The sequence below is a fragment of the Corvus brachyrhynchos genome, unplaced genomic scaffold (genome assembly GCF_000691975.1).
Source record: "Corvus brachyrhynchos isolate BGI_N302 unplaced genomic scaffold, ASM69197v1 scaffold116, whole genome shotgun sequence".
Lineage (NCBI taxonomy): Eukaryota > Metazoa > Chordata > Aves > Passeriformes > Corvidae > Corvus > Corvus brachyrhynchos.
This window is the reverse complement of record NW_008240221.1, coordinates 4,018,205-4,031,399: the sequence shown is the minus strand read 5'-3', so window position 1 is coordinate 4,031,399 and position 13,195 is coordinate 4,018,205. Positions and strand designations below refer to the sequence as shown.

Genomic DNA, 13,195 nt, shown 5'->3' with positions numbered 1-13,195 from the left:
TGTTTGTTTCCGGGCGGGTCTGCTATTGGTGGCAGTATGGGAACCACGTGCAACTGAAGGAAAACCTTTTCTTCCTTAAGCATAAGAGAAAGACTTTTCAAGAACTGCAACACTGACTAACATCCCATGTTCTGTTATCCCTTATGTGAGCTGGGTAAAAGGAGAGAAGTGCTGGAAAGAGGGGGGGGGATTTACTTTAATTTTGTTTTGTTGTTTTCTCTTTACTTTTAATTCTGTTAGTAATAAAGCTCTTTCATTGTACTGCAACTGTTTAAGGTTTGTGCCTGCTTTGCTTTTCTCCTAATTCTTATCTTACAGAAGGAAAATAAGTAAATAATGAATATTTTGAATCAAAACCACTACATTTAATTGGTGTTTCTGCCCGGTTTCGAACTCAACCCGCTACACAAGATTTAGATTTATTTATGCAATACTTCAAGCTAATGACAGAGTTAAGGGAGAAAAAGGATTGTATTTTTTATTAGAACAAAGAATTTGCAGCTGTTTGACAAAAAACATTGCTTTCTAATATTTCTGTTAATTATATCAGTGAAACTGCTGTGTGGTGCCGTTTTGGGGGTTTTTGGTTAACTTGCTGGTTTCTTATAATGCTTAGGAGTTCCTTTTAATGCTTTTTCTCCAATTACCTCTTAATTTTATTTTTTTAATTTTTAATGTGCTCTCTCTTATGATAGCGATAGCATGGTGATTATTGTTTCAGTATCAGTTACCAAATTATTTTTTTATAGTACGTGTCCTTAGTGGTTAAAGGAATTATATTGTATTTTTCCCCTTCTAAGTCTTGAAGTATAGTTTTGTGCCTGCATTTTGCTTGTCTGGCTCTCTGGATATTAAAACTTATAAATTTTCTTGCTTTTTTTGTAGGTTTTTTCCAATTTTACTCTGTGGGTATTCGTAGCTATTTGCCTTTGTTGCTGCCAGTGTAACAACTAAAGTAGTAGTAGTAACAACTAAAACTGTTATTGTCTGTCTGTCTGTCTTTGGATCTTAAAATGTTTTAATAACAACATGCATTTGGGCTCAGCTGGTGATTCATTTCAGAACCACAAAATTTACTGTAATTGCAACCGAGCCTGCAATAGGATCTGTATTTATTATTAATATATAATCCTATGTCTAAGCATTATTAGTTACTGATTAGCTGGATTTCCATACAAATAGAAAAGTGGATAAGTTTAACCACAAAGCTGGGGTGATGCCATGATACAGTGTTTGTAAACACTGTTGTAGTGAAACCACAGAAGCAGTCATAATATCCCATAATAAAGCCTATGTGGCAGGACAGTGCTGTGTGCCTAAGGGTGTTGGGTTTGTTACCATTAGGATATGGGCTCCAGAGAAGTAGTGTAAAGATAGAACTTCCTCATGATCTAGACCACTTGGGAAAAATTTTGTTACTGATGATTTACAAAATTCTTTTACCAAGGAAGGAACATAGGAGGTATTCCCTCCTTTACAGATGAGAAAATGGAGTTATAGTTGCTGAGTGACTAAATTGTGTCACCTCTGTAATAGATGTTCAATGAAACCCATTTTCTCTAATCTCTGCTGTGTGATTTGGTAGTAACTAAGAGCTGCAGTTGTTGCGGTAGTCTTCTGCTTTAGGACAGGAGAAAGCAATTCTAATAATCACCGAAGGAATGTTACAAAACCTCATGAGTTCCCTAGCAGCAGTGTGCTGCTAAAGTGGGAATTCTTCATCTCCAGTGTGTAGTAGGTAGGGAACAGCTGTGGTTTGCGAGGCTTCTGTTCCCATGGGCCTGGGAAATATTGAATGTGTATATATTAATTCATCTCATATTGAATAAGCATCAATGCAAGAGCACCTCTTCCATGTATATTTTCTATGATTTAAAAAACCTTAATGATAGCTTCCTGAAAGCTTTCAAGATTATGACAGAGATCCAGTGGTTTCCTTGTTCTTGCATGCTGTGCAAAGATGATAAATGGGCCTTCAAGGCACTGAAAAGGCATTTAAAAAAACCCAAACAAACAACCAAACAAAAACCAAAACAGGGAAAGCCACTAACCTGACCTCAAGGAATCTGCTGGCTGGAGAGAAACTTTAGTGAGAAAGGAAAATGGAAAGTTAATGGAGGCTTACTTGAATGCAATATGTTTGAGACAGCAAGTGTGTTGCTCACAAAGTTATTTGGGCCTTAAATGACTTAATATGTATGTGTGTATATAACTAAAACCTGTTTTAAATAGACCAGTTCTTTCCTCCTACCTCTCCAAAACCACAGATCATATTTCAATGGTTAGATTCTTCTGTTTCAGGTTTGAGGTTTTTTTCCCTCCTTTTTCATACCACACACAATGATGCGCAGTATTTCATTTGACTAATTACCTTTATTTAGTGGCTAATCTGGCTTTATGCAAGTTCATTTGGACACACTGAGTGATCGCTTCCTCTTTCTGACTTAAGGATAAAATACTTGTATGGAATATAATGGCAAAGGAGGCTCCTGCTCTAGTCAGTTTGCATTGTATAGGCTAGGAGAGACTGAAGGCTCTGTATGGGACACTTCCCTGCACTAGCCATGTGGTGGGATCTACATCCATCTATTAGAGTCTTTGTGTTAAATTTCTGTTTGTGTTAAATTCAGAGATTCACTACCTGAGAACTGTAATATTATGACCTTAAAGGTTACAGAATCTTTCAAAATGCTCCTTCCACATTTTTTATTCAGTACCTTTATCAGATTAAAAGTCTTTGCTACAGAACCAAGGAGAAGATGTGAAAATGTAATGATGAGGAAGAGAAGGTGCTGCATGAAGTTAGAGGGTGCTAATTTGTTCTTCAGTTTCTTGCCTTGAATGGCTATGAATGGGGATGATTTTCCACTGTGAAGGATTAGGACCGAGGGAGACATTTTTCCAGGTCATATTGAAAGAGAAGAGATGGGAAGTTGGTAACCCCTCTGTATTCTCAGCTTTGTTGAAGACTAAAGTGTAGTTTTGAAGTCGTGTGTGTAGATCATGGTCACACTAAGACAACAGTGTTATCTTCTTGGTAGATAACAAGTGTTTCCATGAGTCATAGAATTAAATTAGCTTTTACTTCCCCTCAGCCCCTCAATCTTTTTTTGTCATAAGGCTGACTGATTTTGATATCTAAAGAAAATTGGCTCCAGTTGAAACCTTATGCTTGGATCAAGTATAAGGGCTCCCCTCTATGGATTTACTGGTATCAAGGAGTGGGGTTGAAGGCAACTGTTCTGTGAGAGGAGGAGGATTTTCTATACAAACAAGTATTTTCATAAAGCACGTTGGGATTTCATATTTATATTACACTACTCTATTATCAAACTTGGTTAGAAATTCGCTGTTTGGTTTAAGCACTGCTGTGGAGGAAGATAATTGATGTGTGATCCCATAAATTTGATTTCCTTTAGGAAGCTATGTGCATAAAAATAAAGTTTTTAGTACTTGCAATGGCAAAGAAAAAATGCAAATATGAACAGCAGGAAATGGCTGCATGTGGGAATGTCTGAGCCAGTAGAGAAGGCTGCAGGAGGAGCTGAAGTGGTCATTCTGGCAGGCAGTGCTGGCTGGTACTAGCCAGGGCTGTCTGAAGGAGGGATCTCTACTTTTTTTGTTCCCCTGAATTAGTGTATTTCATAATAAATGAAAGTGTTGAAAGTCTTATTTTTTACTTTTCTCTCTTGTGGGAGTACAGATTTTGAAGACTATTTTTCAGGGATAGGTCACCAGCATTTCAGAAATACCCACATACGGCAAGAAGGTAAACTCAGTCTTGCTGCTGAACTTAGACTTGGACTGCCCCCTTCTGCTAGCAGGGTTTAGAGCTTCTTGTTAGCGCTCAGGGAAAAGACTGTAGCACCTTTACTGCCGTGCCTGCTTCACTGGACCTTAGTCACAACCTTTGCTTGCTGTTCTTGAGGTCTGCCATAAGTTTTGAATTGCTGAAATCTCTCTTGGAATGTGTTCATTTTATGCATCAAAACTGTAATGACTGATGCAATGTTTGGGGCTTGTCCAGTTTCTGGAATTGGAAATAAAGGTTTTTAAAACCTGCAGACCGTAAAGTCTTGACCAATGTAGGAGAATTGGTTTTTTAACACTTTCTACAGGTTGTCTTAATGCTTTCCTGAAATCCATGTGATTTCAGGTTTAGGCACTGCTGGTTAAAACTGAAGATACGAGAGTTTGTAATTTTGTCAGTAAGAATTGTTTGATCCAGCTCCAGCAAAAATGTTATGTGACATAATAGCTCTGAAATTGCTTGAGGCATTGAGAAATTACATTGCAGCATGAGGCTTTCTCTGCTGAGTAAAGAAGCTAATTAATGTAGGGGAGGTTAGCTGTTCTTTATTTTTTCTTTTTCCTGTCCTCTTCCCTAGGAATGTTTCGGAAAAATGAAGACTTGACTCCATCACAGAGGTGTTTGGCTGTAAGGTAGGCTTTCAGACATTCTGCTTTGGGGATGTTTTGTGTGCTTTATTAATGTTCTGGGCAATTTCTACAGCTCACATTCAAAACAGAGTGTACAAGAAACAGATCCATGCTTTTGTATATTTGTAGTTAGATTTGTATATCTGTTCTGAAAAATATCACTAGGAGTAGATTTTATAGTTATTTAGAAAAAACATTCTATGTGGTTTATGCAAATGAATGCCATATCAGATAGGAGACTAGTAAACAGTACACATGTGAAGTAGCTGGTGAAGGAACATTGTTAAATTCTGTTTTTCAGTATTTAACTTACTTTTTCTCCTTTTTTATTCAGGACACTTGAAAAAAGTGTGTTTTCTTGGGCAAGCGAGGGTTGAGACATTTGCTTTAATTGAAATTATTGCCAGTTAACACAAACCTTTGTTTATTGATTCAATTTTTGAGGGAAAAATAGAGAACTTAATACAGTTGAACAAACACTTAGGAAAACAGCCTTCCCTTTCCTTCCTTAGGCTCAGCTTCAGTCAAACACCTCTACTGAACAAGGAGAGAGTCATTAGAGTTCAGGAGGTCTGTCTGAAAATGCTCAGTATGGATTGGGAAGAAGTGCTGTGTGTAGAATGTTTCAAGCTGTGATTGCAAAGACAGACAAACTGCTCTTGTCCGTGTGCTTTTTACTGCAGTTAGAGTAAGCGATAACATGGAGTATGACTTTTCCTACTGTGGAAATCCTGAAGAGCTACACAACCCATCTCACGAATTGCTTGTCTTTGAATTACAGACGCATGCCAAGTCTACTGGAGTATTTAAGTTACAACTGTAATTTCATGGGTATCCTGGCAGGCCCGTTATGCTCTTACAAAGACTATATTACTTTCATTGAAGGCAGATCATACCAGCTGCAACAGTCTGAAGCAAATGGGAAGGAAGATACAAAATATGAACAAACGGATCCTTCCCCAAATGTAAGATGTATGACTCTTGCCGTGCTGATGCTTATGTAATCATTGCATGGAAAGCTTGGTTTGCACTCTTCATTTACAGGCATAACTGCTGAGCTGTATCTGGAGTTCATTCATCAACAGAATGGTTACCTGTTCAAAACGTTATATGCTTATTTTTTAAAGGCAGGTTTTCTTCATGGTTTCCAGTCTGGCTCTTGTGGATAAAAGCAGATTAATTTGGAGCTTCCTAACAAGTTTATATGGTAAAAAGCCTTCTTTAAATTAAAACAGTTCATGCGTGTTCACTTCTAAGCATATACTGTGTATAAAAACCCAGTCATATGTAACAAATGGAAAAAGTCATGCACGTAGTTTCATTTTTCATGCTTGCAGTCATGTAGAGAGGTATTAAAGACGGATTTTGATCTGAAGGTGTAGTAAGATGAACTAGCCATAACACTATGAATAGTACTCCAAGCCACATAATACTTTTTTTTCCTTTGGTCTGTTATTGGAGAAGAAACCAAATACGTAGAGAAGATAGTCCAGTTCATCATGCCTTACAGGAGAGATTGTATGACCGGAATTTAAATCAAAAGCTCATAAAACTTGTTACTTTTAAAATTTAGTCCAATTAGTTTAATGCTCAGAGTACTGATTATTATTTTTTCACTCTTTTCATATTGTCTTAAATAGTAATGTATTGGGCATTTAAATTTGTATGTGCCTAAGATAATTCTTACCTCACATAAGAGGCAGAATTATCATGGGGTCAACTGGAACACTTCACATGGATGGCTTTTGCTAATTCCAGCACCTGTTGCCCATGTTTTGCTCATGTTGTGACACCAGCTGTTGGTGGAACAGATGAAGGTGTTCCCACATTAGCTGTTTGTTGTGTCCTACCATGTAGAGGTTATGGCCCCACAGCTGGGCCAACAGGGAGTGCTTCCTAATCAGTTGGGGCATCTCCAACCACTTCCATGCTTGCAAAGCAGGTGAGGACTCTTTGCATGTTCCGTTCTACCCATCTTGTGTGGTTGTAGTAACTTGCACAACAGGAATGCAAACTAGTGTCTGGAGGATGAACACTTCAAGCTGCTCCACAAGTAGACAGAGCATGTAAGCTCACACAAGTGAGCTGTGGAGCAAGTTAGGAAGGATGAAAGACACAGGGAGAATTCCTTGTGTAGATTGGCATCACATGGCCCATGCTCTGCTTTGATGTGTTGTACTGACAAAGTTGCAGACACTTTCGTTTATAAACATTGTTTTGGCCCAGGAAAATCTTGTGTACTAAAATCGTATTTCTGCAGAAAAGTGTTAGGTAGTAAAATTATTGCAAATGAGTGGAGGTAAACCAAATCTGCCCATATCAGTACTGCAGGACACACATCTCCTGATTGCCCTGATAGGACTTCCTGGCTTTTTACCACATAATCTTGCTAGTACTCTGGACAAGGTCAATAGAAATAAATGTAAACCTATGATGGCTGCTTCTTTCAGGTAAGTGGTTTTCTTCAAAATTAATTGCTCTTAAGATGCTTGAAACTTTTGTGATTTATGCTGCATTAGCTTTTGACATAAAAACAATGAGAAGCTGTTTATGCTCCTGATACTTCATCTCCCAACTGGTGTTAGAGAAATCTGGCTGCATTTTATAACACCAGTGAGTATTGTGTGCTTTTGGAGAAAGATGAATGATACAATTTCACTGCATTTGCTGCATCAATTAAAATATTGTCTTGTTCTAGAAGAATGTTTAAATACCATTAACTTTATATGAATACTTTAAATTTTTTATTATTTCAAGAAGAATAAATTTTTAGGTAACTCAAAAAAAATTGAATTGTAGTGGGGATCAGCAAATGTTAATGTCATAAATAAAATAATCCTTGAGCTGAGTTACAGTAAGTTTCATTTCTTGTTAAATATAATTACATAGCCAAAGTAGTTCATGCCAGCCTCCTCCTCTCTACTGTGTGTTGACTGCATGATGTTAACTTGGTTTAGTACTTTTGCTGTGTTCATTGCATGTTAAATGAATCGAGTCACCATATTAAAACTTACTTCTTATATCCCTCCTATTGTGCCTTTTTGCAAGCTATCATTTGTTGGTGCTCAAAGTGGTGTCAACTCTCAGAAATTAATATCTGTCTTTGTAAGTTTCTTTTTATTATGGCTACCCTTAAAATACAAGATTCCTGTCAGCAGATACCTGCTTTCTTGCTTATTATGCAGAATCTTCCTACAGGTTATAATGTTCTTGCTTAATTCTCTATAATTTTTATCTGAGGTACCAGCCTCCCCAGAATAATGTGCTTTAATACAGTCCAATATTATGTATTATGTACTGATTCTTTATCAACCTAAGAGCAAATTCATTCAAATAAAATTTTTGAAGATTCCTCCCTACTTTTTTAATCTGTTTTTATGTATGATATGTGTTTATGCAGTAATGTATTTCTAAAATTTCTGAGCTCTGTGTTTTACCCTTATTTCTTCAATTAGAAAGCTGTTCCTGAACCCCTTTCTCCAATTAGATATCTAGATTTCAACCTAATTATATTCCCACCTAATTTATGCACATTTAGTTTTGTTCTGGCATTGTCTTCTAGCTTAAGTACCTTTTTCCCTTCCTAGTGTTGATCATATTTGATATTTTTATACAGGTACGCCTAGTTCATCAAAACTAAATGAGCCAGGTCTTTTTACCTTTTTGTTATAAAATAATTTGTATATCCTGCTTCTTCTGAGGTCAAACTTATCCTGCATCTTATGGTCTTTTAATTCCTTAACAGAACAGTTATTTTGCTATGTTGAAAACTTTAGAGAATAAATGAAATTAAACTTCAAGTTACTTCATCCTTGTAAAAACTGACCAACCCTCCTGTGTGACTGTGCAATTTGGTGATTGCCCATTTATGCCTTGGCAAAGAGGGTTTTATTAATAACCTGGTTAATTAAGTAATAGGAAGTGAATGAATGTTTTACCAGATGCATTTCTATAGGTAATTGAACAATGATTTTGTTGCTGTTGGTGTACAGTGTCGTAGTCTGATTCAGATAATTCGATCTAGTCTGAACCTACTTTATTGTAAAAAACAAACAAAAAACCACCACCAAAACCCACCAAACAACACACCACCACACTTTCCCACCAAAAGAATTTCAAACAAACACACCCCAAACAAAATGCCAAAAATCTCGGTTTTCATCTGATTTGTTTCTCTAGTCTGACTCAGCCTAAGGGAGCACAAGCCAAACCTCCAGTGAAGGAGTGGAGGCAGGGCAGGACTCTGCTTTGCATTGCAGCCTGTGTTTGGCTTGGCCTTCAGAAACTCTGCTTAAACCAGTCTGGAAACAACAGCTCCCTGACTTTGTAGAGGTGGGAGATTTATCTCCATCACAGTTTTCTAGGGATACTAATATCCCTGATTCTGATCCCTGTAAATGGTATCAGCATGCTGGGATTTATAATTCTTGAATGAAGTAGTGCAATTAAAATAAAAAAGTTTACTTTATGGCAGAGTCTTGTATGAGTTCATTATTTTTTCTTAAAATAAATTTTGTTGAAACCCTGATGCTTTTCCTTAAAAGAGGTGTTTTCACCTCGTCAATTTAGTTAAGAAGAGAAATACAAAGCATATTTGGCATTGAATAGGCAGATGAATGATTTCTGTTTACTAACAGAAAAATTGGTAAACAGAGACAGTGGCACAAAGCAAGCCTTTAAACAGAGATAACATTATTTATTTATTATATTATAACTGGCCAAAACATTTTTTTGAGACTTTGTGGTCATCTTCAGATGGAAAGCACCTATTTTATGTATTCATGCTTATACTTATATTTCTCATGCAAAATTGAGCATGACTTCTAATTATGGCTTAGGCGTTAAAATTAAATCCTTGCAAATGTCTTCAGAACTTCGGGGTGATGCCTTCTGATATTTACAAATATCAAATTTTTGTGTTTGTCAGATAGTACATACAAGAATTAAAGATTCATTAGTTTTAGTAGTAACTGATTTTGTGAACGTTCATTTCTATATAAGATCCTGAAGGTGTTAAGCCAACTGAGCTTTCCCTCTGCTGCAGCAAAGAGAGAGATCATTTCACGTTGAACTCTTGTAATAGAATGAAGTATTAACATGAAGTTTATTAGAAAGCAAGTAGAAACAAATAATTAAACACCAGCTTTAACCATTAGTAGGTAGTTGCCTGCTGAATTATCTGGTTGATTTTTTTTTAAATAGCTGGGATTCCTGATCCTCTCTGAAATACCTTCTGAGATGAGCCAAGTGAAATATATGCAATATCCAAAAATACCCTCACCGTTTTACAGCTTTTCCAAGTCTATTTTTTTATCAGGTTGTACCACTTCTTATGTCTCTGCAACTGGGTGAATCTTTGATACCATGTATCTTGCCAAAGTGTGTGCTTTCAATTGGCCATTTAATGCTCCATTCTGTATCGTGGAACAGAATTGCCCTTTATTTTGGAACTAGACATGTGGAGCTGAACTCTCAGTGAAACAGGATGTTATCCTTAAAACTTTGGGCGAGTGTACTGGAAGCAGCATAGACAGAAAGATTCTGGTTATATTTTTGTTCTGATGCTTCAAAGAAAAGTAGATTGATTGTTTTCTTGTTAAGTTTAGTATCTGTAGAATTGTAATGTAAATTAAAACTGTAATGTTTAAATATCGAGATTACATAAAATAAAAACCTGAAAATTGCATTTAAATGAATTAGCTCTCCAACTTCTCTTTTGTAGGTGCTTGGTTTAGTATGTTACTGGGGACTTTCACAAAATATGGTGTCTGCCCTTGGGATGTGGATCAGACTAGTGACTTAGAACAGTCAGTGTCAGGCATTTATTGCTCTGTTTGTTTTATAATAGAACCTTAGAAATGTTTTACTAAAAATGCATACTCTTTGGTGTGGTGGTTATAGCGAAGCTGAGTTTTAAGTAAATCTGAGTAGGTCCTACCTGAACAACACACTTTTACATATCTGTGAGCATATTATTTGTCCCATTATAGCTTGATCACTCTGTTTGGGAAAACAGGTCTGCCTAGAACTGATTGACTGAAATTTGGGCTGAAATTCATAAATCATTTCAGTATTTTAATTGGTTTAGAATTTAGATGCTGTAATAATCCAACAGAGATGATTGATGTATTGAGTTGGGCAGCAATTGAACACCTGCACTATGGCAAAGATTCCTGAAAAGAAACTGAAGCTTTGCCATTGTTTTGGAATCTCTGCAGTAGTAATAGTATCTTGTCCTAGATTATATGTTTTATGATGTCTTAACAGTTTAATTGCTTCAGTAATTTGACAAGAAAAAAAATTTGAGTTGCAAAAGGTGTTCTGGCTCATTGTAGTCAGACTGGATTTGTTGTGTTGGCCAGGAGAAGTGATACTTACACCTTGATTAATATAACAATATTCCTTGAGGATCTATAAAATAGAGATTTTTCCTTTAAAAACTATTTTAAAGTTGCTAGTATATATATTACTAAAAAATTAACATATATATATATCTCTATAGGGAAGGAAGATTATAGCTTTCCTTTGTTTCTAGAAGATAAACAAAAAAATGAAGCTTACAAAATCTCCATCTTAAATTTTCAGATAGCTGTGGCACAGAAACTCTTGATCTGTGGACTGTCCTTACTCTTCCACATGACTATTACAAAAACTTTGCCTGTGGAATACAACATTGATGATAACTTCAGAGCTACAGCATCATGGCCTGTAAGGTTTTTCTACCTATATGTGTCTCTTATGGCTGCCAGACCCAAGTATTATTTTGCATGGACTTTAGGTAAGTATACGTTTTAAAATATAATAATAACAGAAAGAGCATGTACTGAGAATCATCTGAGATGTGCGCACTTAAATGTGTATTAACAAGTGGCAGTGCCCTCTTGAGGCCTTAGGAAAACCTGGTTGCATTTAAGTATTTCGAGGTATAAAGTACATTGAATAGTGTCTCTCTTTTTGAGAAACAAAAGCTACCAGAAATTTAAGCACAGTGTTGGGAGAGTGTTGCAAATGAGATCATAGTCTCCTTTACAAGTCTGAGTGAAACATAAGGAGTTTTGGAGAGTGACAGTGTTTCAGTGAACAATGAACTTAAAAAAAAATTAGTAGTAAATCTGGTCTGATGTTAAATCTTTCTTTTTGTTTGTTTGTGGCTTTTTTAAAATTTATTTTGATACCTTTCTTTTTGGCATATCTTCAAAGTTAATTTTAACCTCTTTCTGTGGTTAGTTATCAGTAATTTGCTTGATGTTATTCAATCATGAAGGAAAATTAATACTTTGGAATTCAGATGCATGATACTGCTGTTAATAGTAGGTGGCATTTTCAGAATTTGATGGGTTGACGCTTCAGTTTTAGTATTTGTTTACTAAAAGTTTGAATCACTGGTGGGACAACATGCTTAGTAACTTATTTAAGACACTTGAATAGATTATATAGTTTAAGGAATATTTTGCATTTCCCCTCATGTTACTTGTAAAAAAAATGACACATACAGCAAGAAGATGCTTTATTTAAGTAAGCTGACATCTTGGAAGTGGTTCACACAACAGATTTCATCAGCTTCCTCCTCCTCTCCAGTTTTACATATTTGCCTCATAATTCTTTTGAAAGAGAATCTGTGGGAACAATTCAATAAAGAAAGCTTTAGTGTAGCAGAGCAGCATGACTCATTTACAGCTGTTGGTTTCATTCCTGGTAAATGAATAAAATGCTTTCAGCTTGTCTGGATATAGTAATTCTGGGGCTTGTTGTGGAAAGAAATACTTTTGTATATTGTGGTCTTACATACCCATATCATCATCTGTAAATAGTAGTAGTCATCTGAAAAGTGAATAATTTTATTTGGGTTATTTTTTGCCTTTAATACTTCAGTTGGATTCCTCCTTCTGCACTTGCTAGCAGTGTAGAGCTAGCATTCCTTTGGAAAATACCAAAGAAAATAAACGATACCAGCTCTGTACTTCTAGTTTGTTAGGTAGCTTTTTTTTGCCTTCTTTCCACTTTGTCTCATCTAAACTTACATTGGTAGGAGCAGAATGTGAGCGGCTTTAAAAGTTTTACTGAATCTTACACCTTTGAGTTGTACATTACTGTTCTTTGCACTTTAAAAAAATGTGTTAATGAAATGAATTACTTGAATACTAAAATGCTAGTTAATAAAATGAATACTAACTGTAGTTGTAGTCTAACTCTAGTTATCATCTTTGTATTCTAGCTTGCAAAACATTATGGAGTTTGTGTCTCCAGCTGTTTCTAATTGAGCATAAAATTATTGCCCAGTGTTTGAAGTTGACATAATGACATCAGATGTAAGGCAGCAAATTTTGTCGCTTTCAAAGATGTTTTTAAAAAAATTTCACAAGGAAGTAAAAATATTATAAATTCAAAAACACCTCACTGCCTTGTACGTGGCCATCCTAATTTGAAAAATACAGCTGAGGAAATTGTAGAAAATTACTGTTTTCTTCTGTTAGGTTTGTGCTGCTCTGTGTGAGGTGCTGTGAATGTGCACCTGCTTAGAGGGAATCACACAATTTAATCTTTATGCTTTAAGTATCACTGTTGCTGCATAATGAAGACCAAAGTCATGCATCTGAGCATTGAGCTGCCGTCTCAAATCATTACAACCAGCCACTGTTTTGTGGTCTTGATGCATCTCATTGAGTTTGTTTTTCTGTCTGCTTGCTCAAGCAAGTCCAAGTAGGTGGTATGGGAGACAGCGAACATCTGTACTGTGAAGTAGCTACTGCTACCT

The 13,195-nt window shown here is 36.1% G+C and overlaps 1 protein-coding gene across 4 annotated transcripts in view; it reads left to right on the top strand.

Moving 5' to 3' along the window:
• Window positions 1–13,195, top strand: part of MBOAT2 (membrane bound O-acyltransferase domain containing 2) — a 95,898-nt gene that overhangs the window by 67,327 nt on the left and 15,376 nt on the right. For all 4 annotated transcript variants that reach the window (XM_017745001.1, XM_017745002.1, XM_017745004.1 and 1 more), the window contains 3 exons: window positions 4,389–4,443; window positions 5,222–5,405; window positions 11,026–11,218. In XM_017745001.1, the coding sequence (XP_017600490.1) occupies window positions 4,389–4,443; window positions 5,222–5,405; window positions 11,026–11,218 (432 nt within the window). The remainder of the gene's footprint in view (window positions 1–4,388; window positions 4,444–5,221; window positions 5,406–11,025; window positions 11,219–13,195) is intronic.